Genomic DNA, 21150 nt, shown 5'->3' on the forward strand with positions numbered 1-21150 from the left:
TAAGTGCCAAAACCATAATGCAGTTGTGAACCAGTGAAATGATTCCTGATTCTCAGTGACCTTGAATGTGCTGGGTGAAGAGTGGAAAGTGAAGAGTGGAAAGTGAGACCTCTTTCTCCCCTATTTCTTCATGTAGCTTCCTTGGTAAAAAACTTGAAAGAAAGATATAGCTGTTGAGTCACAGTTAAAAATAAATCACAGTTCAGTGTGTCTTCATATGAATGTTGACCATACAGATCATGTACCATACTATTAAATGATTTTAGATATATGAATCAGTGGTTCACATTATAACCTCAGAATTCTAAACACTACAATCAAATTTAGAGCCTATTTTATCCTAGATAGAAGTCCTGTTCTTTTCACTTTTCCATTGGTTCCATCTCTGCCCAGTCAGGATACTGCTTTCTTGTAACTAGTCAGCCTGCAGGAGTGAATATATTTTCATGAGACACTTCTGCTTTCCTCCTTGACTATCAGACTATTGAAAGAAAGGACCCCAGTGAAGTTTCCCAGTGACTTTTTGCTGGGAGAAGAAAAGTCTGATGCCTTGAGGGCACCCAGGAGGAGTCTGTCCTCAAGAGGACCATTTACAAGCAATGTAGACAAAGCTTTCTGAAGAGCCAAAGAGCCAATATAATGGGGGCAAGTGACCACACCATGGCTGGACTGATTAGCTATGCATATGGCTTGTTAGAATCCCAAAGTTGGAATTGTGCATGGCATGAATGACTGACTCTCTCTGGCTCTCTTCTTAAAGTGATTGCAATGGATGAATCTGTTTTTCTTTGTATCTGCATTTCACAATTAATTTGGCTCCTTTGATTGTGTGTGTATGTATGTTTGTGTGTATGAATTTCAAATTTATTTTTCATGTTTGTGATTTGTCTTTTCAGTACTTTCAGTGCTAGCTTTTGATGCAGAGAAGTTTTTATTTATATGAATCTGGTTAATGAAATTCAGCTTAGCTGCTTCTGCTTTTGAGGGTAAACAGAGAAACATATTTCAAATTCATTAACAAATATATTTTCACATATTTATCAAAATCTTATATTTATAATCTTTACCCTTACTTCTTAAAACATTTTAAATGATTATTTGTAAATGGTAAGAGTTAGGGGTTCATTTTTAACACTTCATGCCAATAGTTTTCTTAGGAGCCCTTGATAAAAAAATAAAATGAAAGAACAAAAACAAAACAAACAACAAACCCTTAAATGTTTCCAAGGATCATTTTGATCCTTGTCAAATATCAACCAAATTGTATTATTTTATATTCTTTATAACATTAGCACTCTCACACAAGATATAATAAATCATAAAAATAATAAAATCCACCATCAAACATTAAGAATTATTTAATGCTGATACCTAATTTATTATGATTATGTGTCCCTAAAAACTTTAGACTTTATCTATGCCAAAGAGCATAATATATTTATGTAGCAGTTGTATTCAAATAAAGACAAAAGTCAAACCAAGCTCAGCAAACAAATATGAAATGTAATTTCCAAACACTATGACGATGGAAATGGGTACAATTCGTAAACACACACACACACACACACACACACACACACACACACACACACACACACACCAACCTAATAATTTATTTATTTATTTATTTATTTATTTTCTGTTTTTGAGAGAGAAGATGGCTCATGTAGTCCTTGCTGTCCTCAAACTCTTTTTGCAGTTCATGCTAGCCTGAAACTAAGAGATCCTCTTGCCTTTCCCCCTGGAGTGCTCAGGTTAAAGGCATGTGCTACCATGACTGGTTACAGTCTTTGTTATTTTTTTATTTATATATTTTTTTTACATAAAATGCTGTTGCCTTTTTGTGTTTGGAGGTAGGGCTTCGTTCTATAGAGTTGGCCATCATGGAACTCACTCTGTAGACTAAGCTAGTCTTGAACTCACAGAAATCCTCTTGAATCTGCTTCCAACAAGCTAGGACTAAAAGAGTGTGCCAGCTCTGCCTGGATACAAAAATAACTTTTATTAAAAATTAAAAAAGAAGAAGCTTATGTTAGCCAGGAATGATCAACACACCTTGAATACCAGCACCTGGGAGGCAGTTGCAGGCAGATCTTTGTGAGTTCAAGGCCAACCTGGTCTGCCAAGAGAGTTTGAGGACACCCAGAGCTGCATAGTGAATTTCTGTCTAAAATATACAGGTAAACAATCACAAAGGGAAAGAGATAAAAGAAAAGAATAGAAATAAATAAAAAGAAACCTTTCACTTCAAACCCTGGTGTTGGAGTATTGACTCAGCAGCTAAAGGCACTGGTTGCTTTTCAATAAGACCCAGGTAGATTCCCAGCCCCCACATGGCTCACAGATATCTGTAACTCCAGTCACAGTGTTTGCTATGCCATTTTCTAGTTTTGAATGTACCAAGCATGCATGAGGTACATACACATTTATTTTGGAAAAAAAGTTATATAGCATATATAAATGAATAAAACTTAAAATAGGGCCCTAAGATGCAATTGTAAGCAAGTAGGCTTGGAGAGGGATTTGAATCCCCTGTAGAAATAGTTCCCTTAAAAATCTGCAGTATGGGAATTAAGGAGGCAATATACCTTTAAATTCTCAATATGCTGAAGTGGAATTGTGTGCTAACCAAGGCACAAAGAGGGTGTTTAAAGTGAACCTTGGAAGGAACCACCCCCCCACCCCCCTCCACCACCCCGGCCATGCACTTGATCTCATCTAAGGTGAACTTTGGTTTCTGCTCAGGACTGTGTTGAATCTAAGTATTGATAGGAGCCAGAGTGTACTTCTGTTACTTCTGTTATCTTATATTTTTTTCCCTTTGAAAATTAGTGTTCTTTTAAACATTGTGAGCTAAGTTTTCTTTTGGCCAGTGTTGCCCTTATAGATAGACCTGTAATTTAAGCACTTTGGCATAATCTGTTTCCCTAACCACGGAACTCATTGGCCAGCTTCAGCTCTCTTCCTTATTTCATTTGTTTCTTTTCTTTTTTTATTTAGTATTCACCAACATTTATTTATGCAAAATTCAAGTTCCAATGATACAGTCTTTTTTACACAGTAATTTAAACAGATTTGGCATCTGAGAAACCCATTTGGGGCCAGTCCTTCTCCAGATACAGACTAGAGGGATACAGAGATCAGGTGAGGACAGGAGAAGACACAGGCAGCAGGAGCATAGCGGGATATTCTGACATTAGGGAAGGCAGCTGTTCTCATCCTGGAGCTGGGCATCAGCATCTGCCTACTTCCATTGCTAACAAATGAGGGAAAAGGTAAGCAGGCAGGATGGTTGCTGTGACAGCTGCAGCAGCCACACAAGGCCATCTGCACACCCAGGGACACACAAAACACCTTAGAGATATAGTTCATCACAGGATGGTGACTGGTGAGGTCTCCCCCAGAAAAGGAGTGGACCGGGAATAAGTGACACTTTGAAAAAAGGCCCTATGCACAAAAATAGACTGGAAGACCGGAATAGAATTGAAAACCCTGATATTACCCCACACACCTATGAACACCTGATTTTTGACAAACAATCCAAATTTATACAATGGAACAAAGAGAACATCTTCAACAAATGGTGCTGGCATAACTGGTTGCAGACATGTAGAAGACTGCAGTTAGACCCAAGCCCATCGCCTTGCACAAAACTTAAGTGAAAATGGATCAAAGATCTCAACATAAATCCAGCTACACTGAACCTATTAGAAGACAAAGTGGGAAATACCCTTGAATTAATCGGTACAGGAGACAGGTTCCTGAACATTACACCAGTAGCACAGGCACTGAGATCAACAATTGATAAATGGGACCTCCTGAAACTGAGAAGCTTCTGTAAGGCAAAGGAGACAGTCAGTAAGACATAACGGCAGCCCACAGACTGGGAAAAGATATTCACCAACCCCACATCTGACAGAGGGCTGATCTCCAAAATATACAAAGAACTCAAGAAGCTAGTCCCCCAAACACCAAACAACCCAATTAAAAAGTGGGGTACAGATCCAAATAGACAATACTCGATAGAGGAATCTAAAATGGCTGAAAGATACATGAGAAAGTGTTCAACATCCTTATTCATCAGGGAAATTTAAATCAAAACAACTCTGAGATACCATCTTATTCTTTTCAGAATGGCTAAAATCAAAAATACCAATGACAGTTTATGCTGGAGAGGATGTGGAGAAAGACAAACACTCCTCCACTGCTGGTGGGAGTGTCAACTTGTACAGCCACTGTGGAAATCAGTATGGTGACTCCTTAAGAAAATGGGAATGAGTCTACCACAAGATCCAGCAATTCCACTCCTAGGCATATACCCAAAAGAAGCACATTCATATAACAAGGACGTATGTTCAACCATGTTCATTGCAGCATTATTTGTAATAGCCAGAAACTGGAAGCAGTCTAGATGCCCCTCAACCGAAGAATGGATAGAGAAATTGTGGTACATTTACACAATGGAGTACTACTCAGCAGAAAAAAACAATGGAATCTTGAAATTTGCAGGAAAATGGATGGAACTAGAAGAAACCATTCTGAGCGAGATAACCCAATCACAAAAAAGACAAACATGGTATGTACTCACTCATGAGGACCTGCTTTATGACACATAGTACTGACCGTGCTTTATCAGAGCTGTTTTTAATGATGTTGCTCAGAATGGTTTCCTCCCAGATGATGACTGAGAAACTAATTAAAAAAATGGTGCCAAGTACCACAAGAGTAACAGAACTGTGCTATTTTCTTGGATTTTGTTTTTTACTTTTTTTTGTTGTTGTTTGCTTGTTTTTTGTTTTTTTTAAAATGGAGTGTGCTGGATGTCTCTACAATTTTGTTCAAAGGACTGCAGAACCTGGAAAAGCTGTTGCTTCTATTGATGAATAACATATTGTCATTATATATATATATATATATATATATATATATATATATATATATTGAAACTCAAATATGTGATGAATTGAATCCAAGGTGTTTCAGTGAGTGCTCACCTGTGCATGCAAATTTGATTTCATCTTTAGTAAGTAGTAAAGTTATATGCTTGCCAAAAAGAAATAAATGACACACTGGAAGACAAATGTCACACAATTTCAATTTTATGTGTAACCTAGAAATGATGAACTTATGGGAACAGGGAGCAGAATTGTGGATATTAGGCTTCAATGTGGGTCTTTTAACAATGGGGAAACGATTGGTTTAAGGATATAAAACTGCAGTTGGACAAGAGGCATGGACTCTGTGAAATCTTGAGGTCTACTGAGAGCATGATAAATATGGTTGATAACAATATGCTATATTTTAAAAGTTGTGAGATAGTATACTTTAAGTGTTCTCAAAACAAAAATGATGAATATGTGTGATATAACATGTTAATTGGTTTAATTTAGCCATGCCATTGTGAACACACTGTATTGTGTATCATAATTGTGCATGACTTTATTTATGAGCTAAATAAATGAATGGAAAAAAAAGAAAAATGGCCCTATGGTCTGAGTCAAGTGTTATAGGAAGATTGGCTTTCAGCACTTCCAGGCCCTGGAGAAAAACTTCCAGCCTGACCATTCAAGGAAGGGGACATGCTTGAGTAGCTCAAAACAACTTCAGGTCAAACTATGTGAACAGGAGCAACTACATTATAAATAGGACAGAAATTGTGCCACAGATGAGTCTCAGAGACCCTTGAACCTGAGTAGGCCTTGGTCCACAAGGGGAGAGAGGCCTGGCCTGGGGATGCTAGGCCACTTCCTTTGAGCTGCCAATGGTCTCTTGGGGAGGGACGGTGGCAAAGGACTAAAGAGCCTTCACTTCATGGTCTGGGCCATTGCACCAGTTGCTAAGATGGCACAACCAGGGAGCAGCTCTAACATTGGCCCAGTGACAGTCAATTAGGACCCAAAGGGTATTAGACCTGAAGAGTCAGTGGACCTTGCAAACAAAAGAGTAGTAGGAGCCGGCGTTGGTGGCATATGCCTGTAATCCCAGCAGATGCAGGCGGACCTCTGTGAATTTGAGGCCAGCTTGGTCTACAGAGTGAATCTCAGAATTCCAGGACAGGCTCCAAAACAATACAGAGAAACCCTGTCTCGAGTTAAAAAAAAAAAAAAAGAGTAGAAGGACACAGGCCCACCTTCAAAGGGAAGCAAACACTTCACCCATATAACATGAGACTGGGTCCTCCTGCAGACTCAGAGTGGCTGGACAAGGGCTTTGGGTGTCAGAAGCGATGTCATTGCTGGGGGCCAAAGTGCATGGGCAGGTTGTGTGCCAGGGCCACATACACGTGACCAAAGGTGTAGTTCACAGGCTTTTTTCTTTGCTGCTCTTAATACTTTTTCTTTATCCTGTAAGTTTGGTGTTTTGATTATTATGTGGAGAGAGGACTTCTTTTTGTGGTCCAGTCTATTTGGTGTTCTGTAAGCTTCTTGTACTTTCATAGGCATATCTTTCTTTAGGTTGGTGAAGTTTTCTTCTATGATTTTGTTGAATATAGTGTCTGTACCCTTGAGCTGTATTTCTTCACCTTATTCTATACCTATTATTCTTAGTTTTGTCCCATATTTCTTGGATACTTTCTGTTAGGGACTTGTTGGACTTGAGATTTTCCTGGGGTGATGACTGTATTTCCTCTAGTGAGTCTTTAACACCTTATATTCTCTTACATCTCTTTTATTCTGTTGGTTGTATTTACATCTGTAGTGCCTGATCATTTACCCAGCTTTTCTATTTCCAGCATCCCCTTATTCTGTGTTTTCTTTATTGTTTCTATTTCAGCTTTCAAGCCTTGAACTGTTTGAATTGTTTCCTTCACTTGTTTGGTTGTTTTTTCTTAGCTTTCTTTGCACCCTTTAAGAGATTTGTTTATTTCTTGAATTTTTTGATTTGTCTTTCCCTCCATTTCTTGTATTTTTTGTTTGCTTTTTCTTCCATTTCTTTGAGTGATTTTCTCATTTCCTCTTTGAGGGCCTCTAATATATTCATAAAGTTGTTTTTAAGGTCCTTCTCTTCTGCCTAATCTGTGTTGGGATGTTCAGGTCTTGCTGCTGTGGAGTCCCTAGATGCTGGTGGTATCATATTGGTCTTTCTGTTGTTGAGTGTATTTTTATACTGTCATTTCCCCCTCCCTTCTTCTAGTGTGTTCAGGTGGGATCGTTCTCTCTTCTCTCCTCTCCTGGTGGGCCAAAAACTTCAGTGTCTGCAACTCTGGACAGACCAACCTCACATGGTGTTCTCCTCACTCAAGCAGAGTGTGTAGAGGGGGCCAAGAATTAGGTGTGGTCATACTCCATGTGGTGAATGCTGCCTGGGTGGGTCCACTACATGCAGAGTAGGTCCAGAAAGTTCCAACGGGGGATGGTTGGATTTGGGCCCCAGCAGAGCCCACACTCACATCAAGCAGAGGGCAGAGGGCAGGGGGTGGGCAACACTGAGTTGTGGCCAACTCTGGATAGTGCCTCCTGCTGGCGTGGGTCCACTACATTTGGAGCAGGTTCAGGATGTTCCAAGGCAGGGATGGTGGGATTTGGGCCCACCACTCTCACCTCAAGTAGAGGGCAGAAGGTGGAGGGTGGGCTAAGACTCACTGTATACATACTTAATAAATAAACCTTTTTTAAAGAAGAACTAGATTCTTAGATTCATTGAAAAACCATTTACTGAACATCAGATGGTTCTCTGAAGTGGGGATATATGAAGACTTGTTGTCTGTCCATGATGAACCTAATATAGGGTGGGTGTATGCTGTCCTGAAATTACAAATTAGTGATGAAACCTTTCAGTGCCATGTCCCGAGTGCCATTTGCTTTTTTATTCCTGTTGTTTAGGATTCCTGGATTTTTACTCACTGCAACAGAAATAAAATCTGATGGTGATGTGATGGCACATGTCTATATCAGAGCAGTAACTGAGAAGACCTCAAGATAAAGTTGGAGTTGTGTAACTCCCAGATTCATCCTTAACTAGCTTTCTTATTCAATACAGGACCTCCTTACTTATTCAGTGCAGGGACATCATGATATAGAAGGACTCACCCTGCTGTGGACAGGACACCTGTCCTGGACCACCTGGATGGTCCCTTCTGTATCAGGTCAGTGGGTATGCTGTGGACAGGACAATATTATGGACCATAGGTTGAGCACTCCTACATCAATCAAGGATCAAAATACATTCCCACAGACTTACCAGTAGGTCAGACTTTCTTCACAGATGACTCTAGGCTTTGTCAAGTTAGTAACTGAAGCTGAAAAGATTGATAACTAAATATTTTCCAATATATTTAAGCCCCTACTCTACTGGGAACAATCTGATAGTATAAACCTGGTTAAAGGTAAAGAAACTCCTAGCTTGGAACCCACTGTCACTCTTTTGCTGAATGGTCATGCTGACAAATTACATTCTAAATGTTTATGTTAATAGGCAAAGATGTGGATTGTTTTCAGCTTTTGTCAGTGAAGCATTTGTTGTAGTGTGCACCAATAAATGCAGAGATTTCCAACTTCTCAAAAAGTGAGAGTGATCAGGTCCATACTATGTCTCAGTGAATACTACAGAAGAACGGTGAAAGAGTGTAAGAACCCAATGAGGAGGGCAAGCGCTATGGAACACTTACTTCTGGGCATGCAGTGGTCATTGCATTCATAAATTCAAAGGAATTGTCAGCTGCAAAGGACTTGCATAAGATTAGGAGCCAAAATTCCATAAAAATGGGGAGGAGCTCCTAATACTCTAGTCATAAATAAAGAAAAATGGCAGTCTAAGATTCCAGGAAAAGATAATCATTATTATGCAGATTGGGGGGACACTGGTAAACTGCACACGATCCATCAATGTCTCGCCCACATGAATGCATGTATTCATCTACAGACAGTACTAACTGGACTTACTAGTTTGTTAAAAATAAAATAAGAGAACAGGAATTTGCAATTGGAACATATTGGGTGAGATCTAATGGGAAGAAGGGATCTGGTCATGGGGGAGGAATATAATATTTCCCTGAATCAAGGTAAGAGATTCTGAATGAATAAATTAAAGAAAATCAAGAAAAGAAATTGTGAGTTGTGGAGGCATTTCAGAATTGGGATATAATATGAGATAAGTGATTTTTGGATGGGAATAATTTGTGGTGTTGCCTTTCATATGTACTTTAAAAGGGCGAAGAAAAGGAACCTTTGACAGCTCAAGTGTACTTCAAAAGGCTGAAATAGAGTGATAATGTCCAGGTCAGTTGTGATGAAGGAACACACAGAAAGCCTCCCTTGCGGTGATGCACCGGAGGAGGTCCATGTGTCTGTCCTCCCCACTTCAGTTACTCCCTTTTCTTCTTCTTTCCACCTTTAGCAAACTTCTGACAACAAAAGAGACAGCACTTTGTGATGATGAAGATCACAGTCACCACACAGGCAAGCAGGAATCCAAGCACATCCAGAGAGTGGTACTGGAACCAGGTGAGGTCATGTGCTGCCACACGAAGGTGCTTGGCTCCTTTATTGCGCATGACATACTCAACCCAGAAGACAGCTCTGTCCAGGGGCTTCACTGGCTGATCATGGTGAATTCTTGATAGCCGCATGGCATTCTCCTTATAGCTAAAGACATCAACAGCAAAAAACAGTTAATTTACTGAAGTGATTGAAGCCAAAGAAAGGTTCTGGGGAAGCATCACTGAGAGTCAACAAACTCCATAGAGGAGCTCTAGGTACAGTGTGGTTTTCACTGGGACATGTAAGCTGGCAACTTCTGTGAAATTCTTTCCAAAACTGAAATGGGAAACATTTGGGGAAGGAAATCTTTGCAGCAGAACCAACGTTCCTAAGCCCTTTCTAGCACTGTGGTGAGGTGGTTCTTACAGTTTGACAATGACACATTGATGCCCTTGAAAAGAAATTGTGTCAAAGTTCTTTGAAAACCCAATATAAGCATTATTAGTAATTAAAAATGGCAACTTGTGAGAAAGGCAAATACTTTGCACAATATGACCTACGGGCTGGGATGTAGGTCATTGATAGGTTGTGTAGAATGCTCCAGGACCTGAATTCAACCCCTAGTTCTACCCACAGAGACAGAAGCACAGTAATGACAAGGATGGTGAGGAACTGGTATTTGTCAACATTTTTATTTTTTAACCTGTTCTAATTGTGTCTGTGTATGGAGGTCAGAGGAAAACTTGTGGGAGTTAGTGGTCTGGTTTTACACTGTAGTTTCTGGGAATTGATGTCAGATTGACAGGCTGATCAGTGACTGCAGAATGTGGAGGTATTACTACCATAAGTGGATGCTGGAGTGGAATTCAGCACAACTACAGAAAGAACATGGATTTCCCCAATAATTACCCTGGGTTTCAGCTCTCTTACTATTAGGAATCTGTTTAATGAAATAGTACACAACATATCAAAATGATAGTTTCATAGTGGTTTGAGTGACACTGGTCATGATAGTTAAGAAGCGGAATTGACCGATGTACCCAATGTTGGATGATGGATAAAGGAGTTGTGGTATGAAAAGTAGTTGATTATTATCAGTCATTATAAAGAAGGAAATCTTGATTTTACAATAAGGATAAAATTAGATGCTATCATACTAAGCTATATAATCTGGGCCCTAAAATACTGGTTCCCAGTCTGTGGGTCACTGCCATCAGAAAACACGTATTTCTGATGGTCTTAGGAATCTCCAATGATAAAGTTATTTTTTTCTGCCACTTCATAATGGCAATTTTGCTACTGAGAAGTGTCTTAGTTCCTAAGACCCAAGGTTGAGAACTACTGCCATAAAGAAAAACACTGCAAGTTCTCACCATTGTGTGGAAACTACCAGGGCTGATTTCATGGAAGTAGAGTGTGGAACTGTGGAAACAGTTGGTTCAGAATGCAGAAAGTGAGTGGAGACAGAGAGAGGTGAGGTCACATGAACAGCCTGCCACTGATAGCAGGATTGTGCTCTACAGTGAGCCAGCCAATGACTGTCAATTACAAGTTACAGGACTGATTAAGTAATGAGGGGATTTTGGCATGAAATCCCAAATGCACACGGAGACAGAAATGGAAGTGTTCATATTTTGCCATAATGTATTATACATATATAACTATATACATATGGATATATAGTCCTAATTATTCTAGTTTTGCAATTTAGGTATTATTATTTAAAGAAAGAATAAGAGTTTTCAGAAATTCGTTATCTTGAAATACGTTATAGTTTTTAGCTTAATTATTCTGCGTGTTGATTTGATCCTGTTTGTCCAAGTTGTGTCCCATCATTTAGGAAGAGAAAATGTTTCCCACCATCAAATTATTCTAACCTATCTTCTTATACAGTATGTCCACAGGAACTGTTTGCATTCTTTTTTTTTCTTTTTTTCCAAGACAGGGTTTCCCTGTGGCTTTGGAGGCTTTCCTGGTACTAGCTCTTGTAGACCAGGCTGGTCTTGAACTCACAGAGATCCGCCTGCCTCTGCCTCCCGAGTGCTGAGATTAAAGGCATGTGCCACCACCGCCCGGCCTGTTTGCAGTGTTGGTTGACAGTAAAATCTCCTTCCACAATGGTTAAACGGGTTTTATATCATTGTTATTGTTTTGAAACTTAGACTAAAGATGAAATGTATTCTCCTTTTACTTTGGAGAGAACCTATCTTGACTAGTACTAAATTGAACAAAATCACTGTACTCACGAAGGGTCAGTTGTGACTGTCTTCACTGCATTGAGCAAATCTGTACTGGACATTGTGAGAAAGTCCAGTCTAACACCTGCTCCTTTGATCTTCATGTGAACAACATTATCAAATTGGTCTCCAAACAAAGGAATGCCAACCACAGGGACCCCGTGGTAGATGGCCTCATAGAGGCCGTTGGTGCCACCATGAGTTATAAAAACTCTGGTTTTAGGATGACCTAGCAAGGGGAGAGATTAAGAACAATTATTAATCTTATGTCTGAGAAAAAAATGAGAGGCAAAGAAAAGGCAAAGAAAGGGCAAATACTCTCTAGATAACAATATCATAATAAAGGGATTTCACTGAATTCCTCCCATGTCTTAGAGGAAGGAGACCCACAAGTCCAGGAAGATGATTGAAGACCACATAGGGGTAGTGGAGTGTGGAAGTAGAAATGGAAAAAAAAAAGGAAGAGCTCCTCTGAAGTGGAGCAAACAGTATGTGCAAGCACTGGCAGTGTTTCAGGAGAATATTTTCTCCTAAGAAACTGTGAAGCCACTGCTCGTGATAGGTTGCCTCCACGTAGTAGGGGGTTGGTTGCTCATAATGATGGATGAGACTTAGGACAATCAATACGTCATCAAATATAAGACTGCCTTATGATATGGAGTTTTGGGAGAGCTAGAAAATGAAGAGCCATTCATGAGAGAATGCCATTCATTCTGGCATCAAAAATTGGGCTATCCTAAGGGAAATGTAGATACAAAGGTATGGAATATGAGGTGAACACAAACATGAAGAAGTGGCTTAAGAGTATCTGACTGATAATTACAGCAGAGATAAAAACGGATTGTCCCATTGCGAATGTGACTGTACATCATATTCATATATGTTCTTCATCCATTTTCTCCAAGTCTAGATCACTGTTGTCATAAATGCATTAGTTGACATTCGCCTTTCAGAGCAGCCACTCCTCATGTCTCAGGGGTCTCCTGATGCTTACCAAGAAGGTCATTCTGGGGGATCCACTTGTACAGCTGAGTGTTGGATCCCAAGGTGTCTGGCTTCTTGCCTTCAAATCGCCAAAGAACCTGTTAATATGAAGCTAGTCTCTATTACTTTGGTCAAATATCAAGTTACTCCTGTTAGAATTCTGGCTAGATTAAGAAACAATGGAGATAAATGCCCAGTCTCTCAGAGCCAGGCAGTGTGGATGGATGATGGGAACCATGAAGAGTACCACACCCAGGATGCAAGTGCCCTTCACTGTCCTGCTTTTGTTCTCATGCTTGTCCAAGTTTCAGCATGTTACCTCACATTTAGTCAACAGCAACTTAGGTGTAGTTATGTCCAATAATGTCAATCAGGAGTTAAGAAATGTGTGAATGTAATTCTAGATCAATAATCCATCACAGTTACTACTATATACCTGTTTCGTTTTTCTAATACATATTTATAGCAGTTTTTATCTTCCAAATTCACTACAACTATTTGTCCATGGTATTTGAGTTAGTTCACTTATAAACCTTTTATCATGTATTTTATTAGATTAGACTCTGAAATTGTGACACTGTCTAAGTACATGGTCACTCAAGTCACCTGCCTTTTCAGTGTTAACAGGCTCAGTCCCAAAGGTGTATTTGAAAGTTGGAAAATCCTGTCTTATCTGTTTTAAATTCCCTAGGAAACATAGCAGCATAGGTCATCTTTAAATGTAGGTGATTATATTTGACCAAGATTACACAGGAATGTAACAGTGTGACAATACTCCAGTTTTAAATGTTACATATTAATTCTTTTGTCTATTTTCCATTCATTGAAAAGACATTTTTTCCATACATAAAATATTTTCTAATTTCGTATTGTCCTCCAACCCATCTAAGACCTTCCTCCCCACCCCTCTCATTGAAACCCACACCTTTTCATCTCTTTCTCTCCTTAGAAAACAAATAGGCATCTATAATAAAAATAAAATAAGATAAACAAAACAAGCAAACTAGGATGGCTCAAATTCCATTTTTAACGTAAGGAATTATCCTATTTTAGTGTAAGTTAATCTCTCCCTGTCTCTTACTTCTCTCTCTTCCTCGATTTCTCTCTCTCTGTGTTCATGTGTATGGTAAGTGTGTGTGTGTGTGTGTGTGTGTGTGTGTGTGTGTGTGTGTGTGTGTATGTGTGTGTGTGTGTGAATGAGGCCATAAGAGTGCCTTGGATCCCTTGGGATGCTGGTATAGGCAGTTGCAATCTGCCAGACATGGGACCTCAGAACTAAGTTCAGGTCTTCTGTGTGAGTAACAAATGCTCTAAAGGTTAGGTCATCTCTCAGTGCCCACAACTGCTAATAACAAGTGTGTGATTATTTACAATTTAATAGCAGTTTGATTACATTGAGTGTGTGCAAAGCCCTCAAATACCCTCCACAAAAATGGAGGCAGTAACTAGGAACATTTCTGTTTATACAAGACCTCCCTAACGTCAAGTGCACAAGCACTTGTTAAGTATTTTCCTTTCTGAACACAATGCTAATTCAAAGTTGTTAATCAAAAACACCACCCACTATTGGGCATCTACCCCCTGTATTTCTGTGTCACAAGTGACTTCAGAGATGTGCCAGAGCTATCAGGGTAGCTTCAATGTCACAGAGGTGGTCTCTGTAATCACACCTGGACAGGATGTGACCATCTTAGTGAAGATGAAAAGTGAGGCACTGTATCTCACCTTCTGTGGAATCTGGGCAAGGCCTGCTGCAATCACATTGGCCCTTTCTTCTGTTAGCTTACCCACCATGGACCCCAGGGAAAACACCACAACACCGTGCTCTCCAGAAGACTGGACAAAGTCCTCTATTTCCTGTTAATGAAATACCAGCCCATCACAAAGAGGAGCAACATCAAGCCTCCTGCATAAAAACTGACAGCACTCTCCACAGGAAGACACCGAGCAGCATTAGAAATGTTAGAGGAGTGGGTGCTTTAAAACTGTTCACATCCACATATAAGATGTACAGTTGCAGCCAGCTGGACAGTTAGAGTTCTCTGTGTTACACATATCCACAGTCATACAAACAATTCTGGAACATTTTCATGTTGAGAAGCAAGACTTGGTGATATTAAATTTAAAGTTGTCTTTCTCCCTTCTCAGTACCCCCAAACATCTGCATTCTGTTTGTATTATCTTGGTCACTTACGTAGATTACAGAAGCCATTCTTATTTTATTTCTGTCTTGTTTTTGCATAGTTTACTTAGCATAATGTCATTTAGGTCATACCATGCATCTTAAAAACTAGGTTTTTAAGTGTTATTGATGTTTTTGTATTTTCAAAGTATATAATTTTTATCAACAATTTAATGTTTTCTAGGTTGCTTTTTCCACTCTTAGTTATTGTTCTAATATTGTGAGGAGACACCAAGATTAAGATAAGTTATAAAATAAAGCACTTAATTGGGGGCTTGCTAGAAGTTTCACAGGGTGAGTCTATAAGCATCATGGTGGGGATCGCCATGGCAGGTAGGCAGGCAGGCAGGCATGGGACTGGAATAGTGACCCAGTATTCAACCTGAACCATAAGTTGCAGACAGAGAGAAAGAGACCAGGATTGTTTTGGGCACTTGAAACCTCATAGTTTACTTCCTATGACACATTACCCCCAACAAACCCACATCTCCTAATTCTTCCTAAACAGGGCACCAACTGATAACCAAACATTCAAGTGCAGGAGCCTGTGGGGACCATGCTTATTCAAAGCACCAAGCACTTCCCTTCAGGAATAGTGCTGCTATGATCATCCTTGCATTATTATCTCATAGAGGTTCTTCATTCAGTTCCTTTACATACATTCTCAGGAGTGGAATTCATGGACCACAAATCTATTTCTAATTTTGTTAAGGATGTCCATTCTCTTTCAATTTGCGTTTTGTAACTGATATTAGTTTCATTGGAAATACGTTTCTATTTGCTGACATTTTATGTTACTGTGTCTGTAGTGCTGTGCATGGGTGTATGTATGTTTGTACAGGAGTGTGTTTTCTCTTGCTTGATTAATAAAGAAAGTAAATAGACACACGTAAAGTTCAATGGCAGACGTTTCCTTAGAGTATAGGGTTGGGAAAAGATTTTTCATTTAAATGGACCTAATAAATAAGCTGGTGTAGCTATCCTAATATCTAACAAATTAGACTTCAAACTAAAATTAATCCAAAGAGATGAAGATGGGCATTTCATATTATTCTCAGGAAAAGTTCATCACCATAAAGTCTCAATTCTGAACATCCATGTTCCAAATATAAAGGCACCCAATCCATTACAGAGACATTACTAAAGAAAGTAATTAGAGCCATTTTGACTCGAGAAAATGTGTTTTTCTTTGTTCACACTTCATCTATTTTCACTCAAATCATTTTGTATCGCACTGGGATTTTGGACTAATTTCTGCATTTAGTATATGTATGTTCTTTTTACACTCAAAAACAAGAAAAAGTTTTAAAAAATAGAATCTTGTTGAATTAACTTAATCAAAATGAAATTCACACTCTTGTGATGGAATGGATACATGTTTCTACTGGATGCTTTCTCTTTCTAAATTCTTGTGGCTCTCTGAGTTTGACACACATTCTGAAGGAATAAAATATAACCACTCCTGCTGAAATGCAGAGAAAACAGGAGCAAACAAATGGGACATTATTTACCTTAGGCAGAGGCTTGGCAGGTCTGCAGTGGAGTCCTCCAACAAAATCAAAATTTGGTAAGACAGGGTGAGGAAACTCCAGATCCCAGTAGGTTCGGATGAGCCATATATCTGCCTTGCCCATCATTTCCAGGAGTGTTGTGGGTCTTCCTGAAGAGAAATCAGAACAGTGAAGGTACAACTGGTGACAAAATGTCAGGTGAAGATGAGTAAACCAGGTAGTCTTCTGAAAGCCTTTTGATAATGTAGCCAGAGTTGTTTACAAGTGTGTGGCTTGAATCATGTGTTTGTGTGTCAGTCTATCTGTCTGTCTATATCTGTGTGTATAATGTTTGATAAGAGTAAATTTGATAGTAGATAAATTCACTGTGCAAGAGACATGGGAGAAAAATACTACATGTGTAACGTATCTTGGAAATTTATGATTACCAAATATTTAGATATGCCTTTTAAATATAATCAATGCCATTAGATATGAATCTATTTTGTCATATTCAGGAAAACACATTTCATGGAACTCTTCATCTAGTTTACTCTATTTAACTGTTAGAACCTTGATGTATACGTATGTATTAGTATATGTATATATATATGTATATGTATATGTACATGTATGTATACATATGTATGTATTGATGTGTGTTCCTCTGAGGGAACTGAGAATTTTGTGCTGTTTTGGTTTGCTTTGAGATTATCTGATACAATAGAGCCCAGGATGTCCCTTATGTCACTATGTAGCCAAAATTGACCTTGGACTCCAGATTCTCTTCTACATCTCAACTACTGGGATTACAGGTGTGTGCTGCGTTGCCCAATGTGAACCGTTTAGGGGATTGTAGACTGCAGCAGCACCTCATTTTGAGACAGGGTCTCACTACATGCCTAGCTAAGCTCAAAAATAATTTTCATTTATTCCTGGGTTCTTGTCCTCATAGTGCTCTTGATTCATGATTGACAGTGTAATATTTAGGTCTGTGCAAGGTTGTTTGCAGATAATAAGGATAACAAGTCATAAAATATGGAGAGAGAGATGTTTGGTCATTAGGTATATTTTAAAAGTCTGTAACTAATAATCACTATCTACACTTCAGTGTTACACATTTCAAACATAATTTCTACCCTCCTAATAAATAAATATAGATTCTCCAAAATCCTTAATTCATATGTTTTCTGTTCTTGGTACATAGTGTATTCACCAGATGTACAGAAATTCAGTAGGTGAAATGAGAAATTAGTTGAAATTATCAATAAGAAGAATAATGTATAAAAAGGGAAAAGTTCACAATGCTATGTAGATACCATTGCTAGAAATGCTTATTAGTCCTTAGTGTATATGTACAAATGAAGATATTGAGTTTGTTTAAACTACTATTTTAGGGGCTAGGTGGTAAAAGTGTTTCAGTCTCCAAAATGCCTGAACACCTGTATGTATCTTGACAATCCAAGGGAAGTGAAGTAGAAACTAACAAATTCGAATTTGACCTCACATACGTTTCTCAGATCACAAACTGCCCACCCATGACACAAGTGTGCATGTGCATACTCATGATAATAATAGTAATAAGAGCAATATAATGATGATGAAGATAATGATGGTGATGCTAATGATGCCACCACACAGGTAAAACTACTGTTTTAAAACATGAGAGAAAATGAGTTGTGGATATGTTATTTCTTAGAGAAATTCTCAAAGATTTGTTGTTCAAGGGTGTGCCTTTCTGAAGTGTCCTGTGAAAGTCATAGCTAAGGCTTTGCAGTTGACCTTAGGACATAAGCTTTTCTACAATGCTTTAATTTCAACAGATAATTTCACAGACTTTTTACAATTTTCCCTAGGAGAGATAAATCATTCTGCTGCCAATCCTATTCTTTCAAGTCTCCTTCAATGACACAGTAATTGAGAATATAACAATCCCAACTGAACAAGCACTCACCTAATACTTCAGTGTAAAGCTGATTCCACTTCTTCTCATTAAATGTTTGGAACCAGAAGTCAAAACAAAGCACATAGAGTACATTTTGCACCCTCTCCATGAACGTCATCTGATCACTCAATTCTGACAGAGCAGGTGGCACATAGGAAGGAGGTAGTGGGAGTCCTCCACTGTACTTTACGTATGTGGAGCCAGGGAAGAAGCGGAGACTGAACACAAGTGGTGTCTTGAGAATCTCAGCCAGCAGATCACCACAGGGTAAGAAGGGATCTGCCAGGATGACATCAAAGCTTGAATTTTGTAGCTTTGTCATGAGTTCCTTGTTCAAAACAACATCTTTGCAGAGACTCTCAGAATATTCTGATTCTAACAAAAACAGTTCTTGCAACATTAAAAAGTATCTCCAAAATGATAGCTTTGGCAGCTCATAAATGTATTTGTTAATTGCCTCCATGTAAAGTTCCTCCAAAATAGCCTTGGAAAGTGATGAAGGGTATATTTCAAATTCAATAGCAGATGTGTCCTCAACCTCATAAGAAAGAGAAGCTGAGGGTATCAGAACAGTCACTTCATGACCCTTCTTCACAAGCTCATCTAGGATTGTCTTTAAGTTGAGCCAATGGCTGTATTCCATTGGCCACACCAGCACCTTCCCACCACTCCCAGATTCAAAGAACCCACTCAGTTGTAGCAGGAGCAGGGCTGCTGTCATTTTCACAGACATCTTGGTTAAATTCAGAGCTGCATTTCAAATGGTGATTCCTCTGCTCTTGCAGGTATACAAAGTATAATAATTAGTTAAAATATAACTTGTACCCACTAAAGCAAACACACACAGGATAGCCACAGCCTCTGGGTGCTAAGTGCCAAAACCATAATGCAGTTGTGAACCAGTGAAATGATTCCTGATTCTCAGTGACCTTGAATGTGCTGGGTGAAGAGTGGAAAGTGAGACCTCTTTCTCCCCTATTTCTTCATGTAGCTTCCTTGGTAAAAAACTTGAAAGAAAGATATAGCTGTTGAGTCACAGTTAAAAATAAATCACAGTTCAGTGTGTCTTCATATGAATGTTGACCATACAGATCATGTACCATACTATTAAATGATTTTAGATATATGAATCAGTGGTTCACATTATAACCTCAGAATTCTAAACACTACAATCAAATTTAGAGCCTATTTTATCCTAGATAGAAGTCCTGTTCTTTTCACTTTTCCATTGGTTCCATCTCTGCCCAGTCAGGATACTGCTTTCTTGTAACTAGTCAGCCTGCAGGAGTGAATATATTTTCATGAGACACTTCTGCTTTCCTCCTTGACTATCAGACTATTGAAAGAAAGGACCCCAGTGAAGTTTCCCAGTGACTTTTTGCTGGGAGAAGAAAAGTCTGATGCCTTGAGGGCACCCAGGAGGAGTCTGTCCTCAAGAGGACCATTTACAAGCAATGTAGACAAAGCTTTCTGAAGAGCCAAAGAGCCAATATAATGGGGGCAAGTGACCACACCATGGCTGGACTGATTAGCTATGCATATGGCTTGTTAGAATCCCAAAGTTGGAATTGTGCATGGCATGAATGACTGACTCTCTCTGGATCTCTTCTTAAAGTGATTGCAATGGATGAATCTGTTTTTCTTTGTATCTGCATTTCACAATTAATTTGGCTCCTTTGATTGTGTGTGTATGTATGTTTGTGTGTATGAATTTCAAATTTATTTTTCATGTTTGTGATTTGTCTTTTCAGTACTTTCAGTGCTAGCTTTTGATGCAGAGAAGTTTTTATTTATATGAATCTGGTTAATGAAATTCAGCTTAGCTGCTTCTGCTTTTGAGGGTAAACAGAGTAACATATTTCAAATTCATTAACAAATATATTTTCACATATTTATCAAAATCTTATATTTATAATCTTTACCCTTACTTCTTAAAACATTTTAAATGATTATTTGTAAATGGTAAGAGTTAGGGGTTCATTTTTAACACTTCATGCCAATAGTTTTCTTAGGAGCCCTTGATAAAAAAATAAAATGAAAGAACAAAAACAAAACAAACAACAAACCCTTAAATGTTTCCAAGGATCATTTTGATCCTTGTCAAATATCAACCAAATTGTATTATTTTATATTCTTTATAACATTAGCACTCTCACACAAGATATAATAAGTCATAAAAATAATAAAATCCACCATCAAACATTAAGAATTATTTAATGCTGATACCTAATTTATTATGATTATGTGTCCCTAAAAACTTTAGACTTTATCTATGCCAAAGAGCATAATATATTTATGTAACAGTTGTATTCAAATAAAGACAAAAGTCAAACCAAGCTCAGCAAACAAATATGAAATGTAATTTCCAAACACTATGACGATGGAAATGGGTACAATTCGTAAACACACACACACACACACACACACACACACACACACACACACACACACACACACACAACCTAATAATTTATTTATTTATTTATTAATTTTCTGTTTTTGAGAGAGAAGATGGCTCATGTAGTCCTTGCTGTCCTCAAACTCTTTTTGCAGTTCATGCTAGCCTGAAACTCAGAGATCCTCTTGCCTTTCCCCCTGGAGTGCTTAGGTTAAAGGCATGTGCTACCATGACTGGTTACAGTCTTTGTTAGTTTTTTATTTATTTTTTTTACATAAAATGCTGTTGCCTTTTTGTGTTTGGAGGTAGGGCTTCGTTCTATAGAGTTGGCCATCATGGAACTCACTCTGTAGACTAAGCTAGTCTTGAACTCACAGAAATCCTCTTGAATCTGCTTCCAACAAGCTAGGACTAAAAGAGTGTGCCAGCTCTGCCTGGATACAAAAATAACTTTTATTAAAAATTAAAAAAGAAGAAGCTTAAGTTAGCCAGGAA

At 38.6% G+C, this 21150-nt stretch overlaps 1 protein-coding gene across 2 annotated transcripts; it reads right to left on the reverse strand.

The window, feature by feature from the left end:
• Positions 1-9304: 9304 nt before the first annotated feature.
• Positions 9305-18990, reverse strand: LOC113832766 (UDP-glucuronosyltransferase 2B31-like). Of its 2 annotated transcripts, none has more exons than XM_035452795.1 (6): positions 18519-18990; positions 16334-16482; positions 14366-14497; positions 12651-12738; positions 11666-11885; positions 9305-9584 (listed from the first exon to the last, which is right to left on the reverse strand). In XM_035452795.1, exons 1-6 carry the CDS (start codon positions 18988-18990, stop codon positions 9305-9307), a joined length of 1341 nt encoding a protein of 446 aa, XP_035308686.1. The 2 variants fall into 2 exon arrangements, with proteins under 2 accessions (XP_035308686.1, XP_027246800.1); XM_027390999.2 differs by having other exon boundaries at positions 18267-18990.
• Positions 18991-21150: the final 2160 nt, after the last annotated feature.

Source organism: Cricetulus griseus, assembly GCF_003668045.3.
Source record: "Cricetulus griseus strain 17A/GY chromosome 1 unlocalized genomic scaffold, alternate assembly CriGri-PICRH-1.0 chr1_1, whole genome shotgun sequence".
Taxonomy (NCBI): domain Eukaryota; kingdom Metazoa; phylum Chordata; class Mammalia; order Rodentia; family Cricetidae; genus Cricetulus; species Cricetulus griseus.

Bases quoted from the DNA above. Each gene is read 5' to 3' on its own strand.
- LOC113832766 (XM_027390999.2), bottom strand. From the start codon at position 18,990: ATGTCTGTGAAAATGACAGCAGCCCTGCTCCTGCTACAACTGAGTGGG. The intron at 16,483-18,266 runs GTGAGTGCTTGT...ATTTCTCTTCAG, and splicing joins GCTTTACACTGAAGTATTAG to GAAGACCCACAACACTCCTG. The intron at 12,739-14,365 runs GTGAGATACAGT...TCATATTAACAG, and splicing joins TTGCCCAGATTCCACAGAAG to GTTCTTTGGCGATTTGAAGG.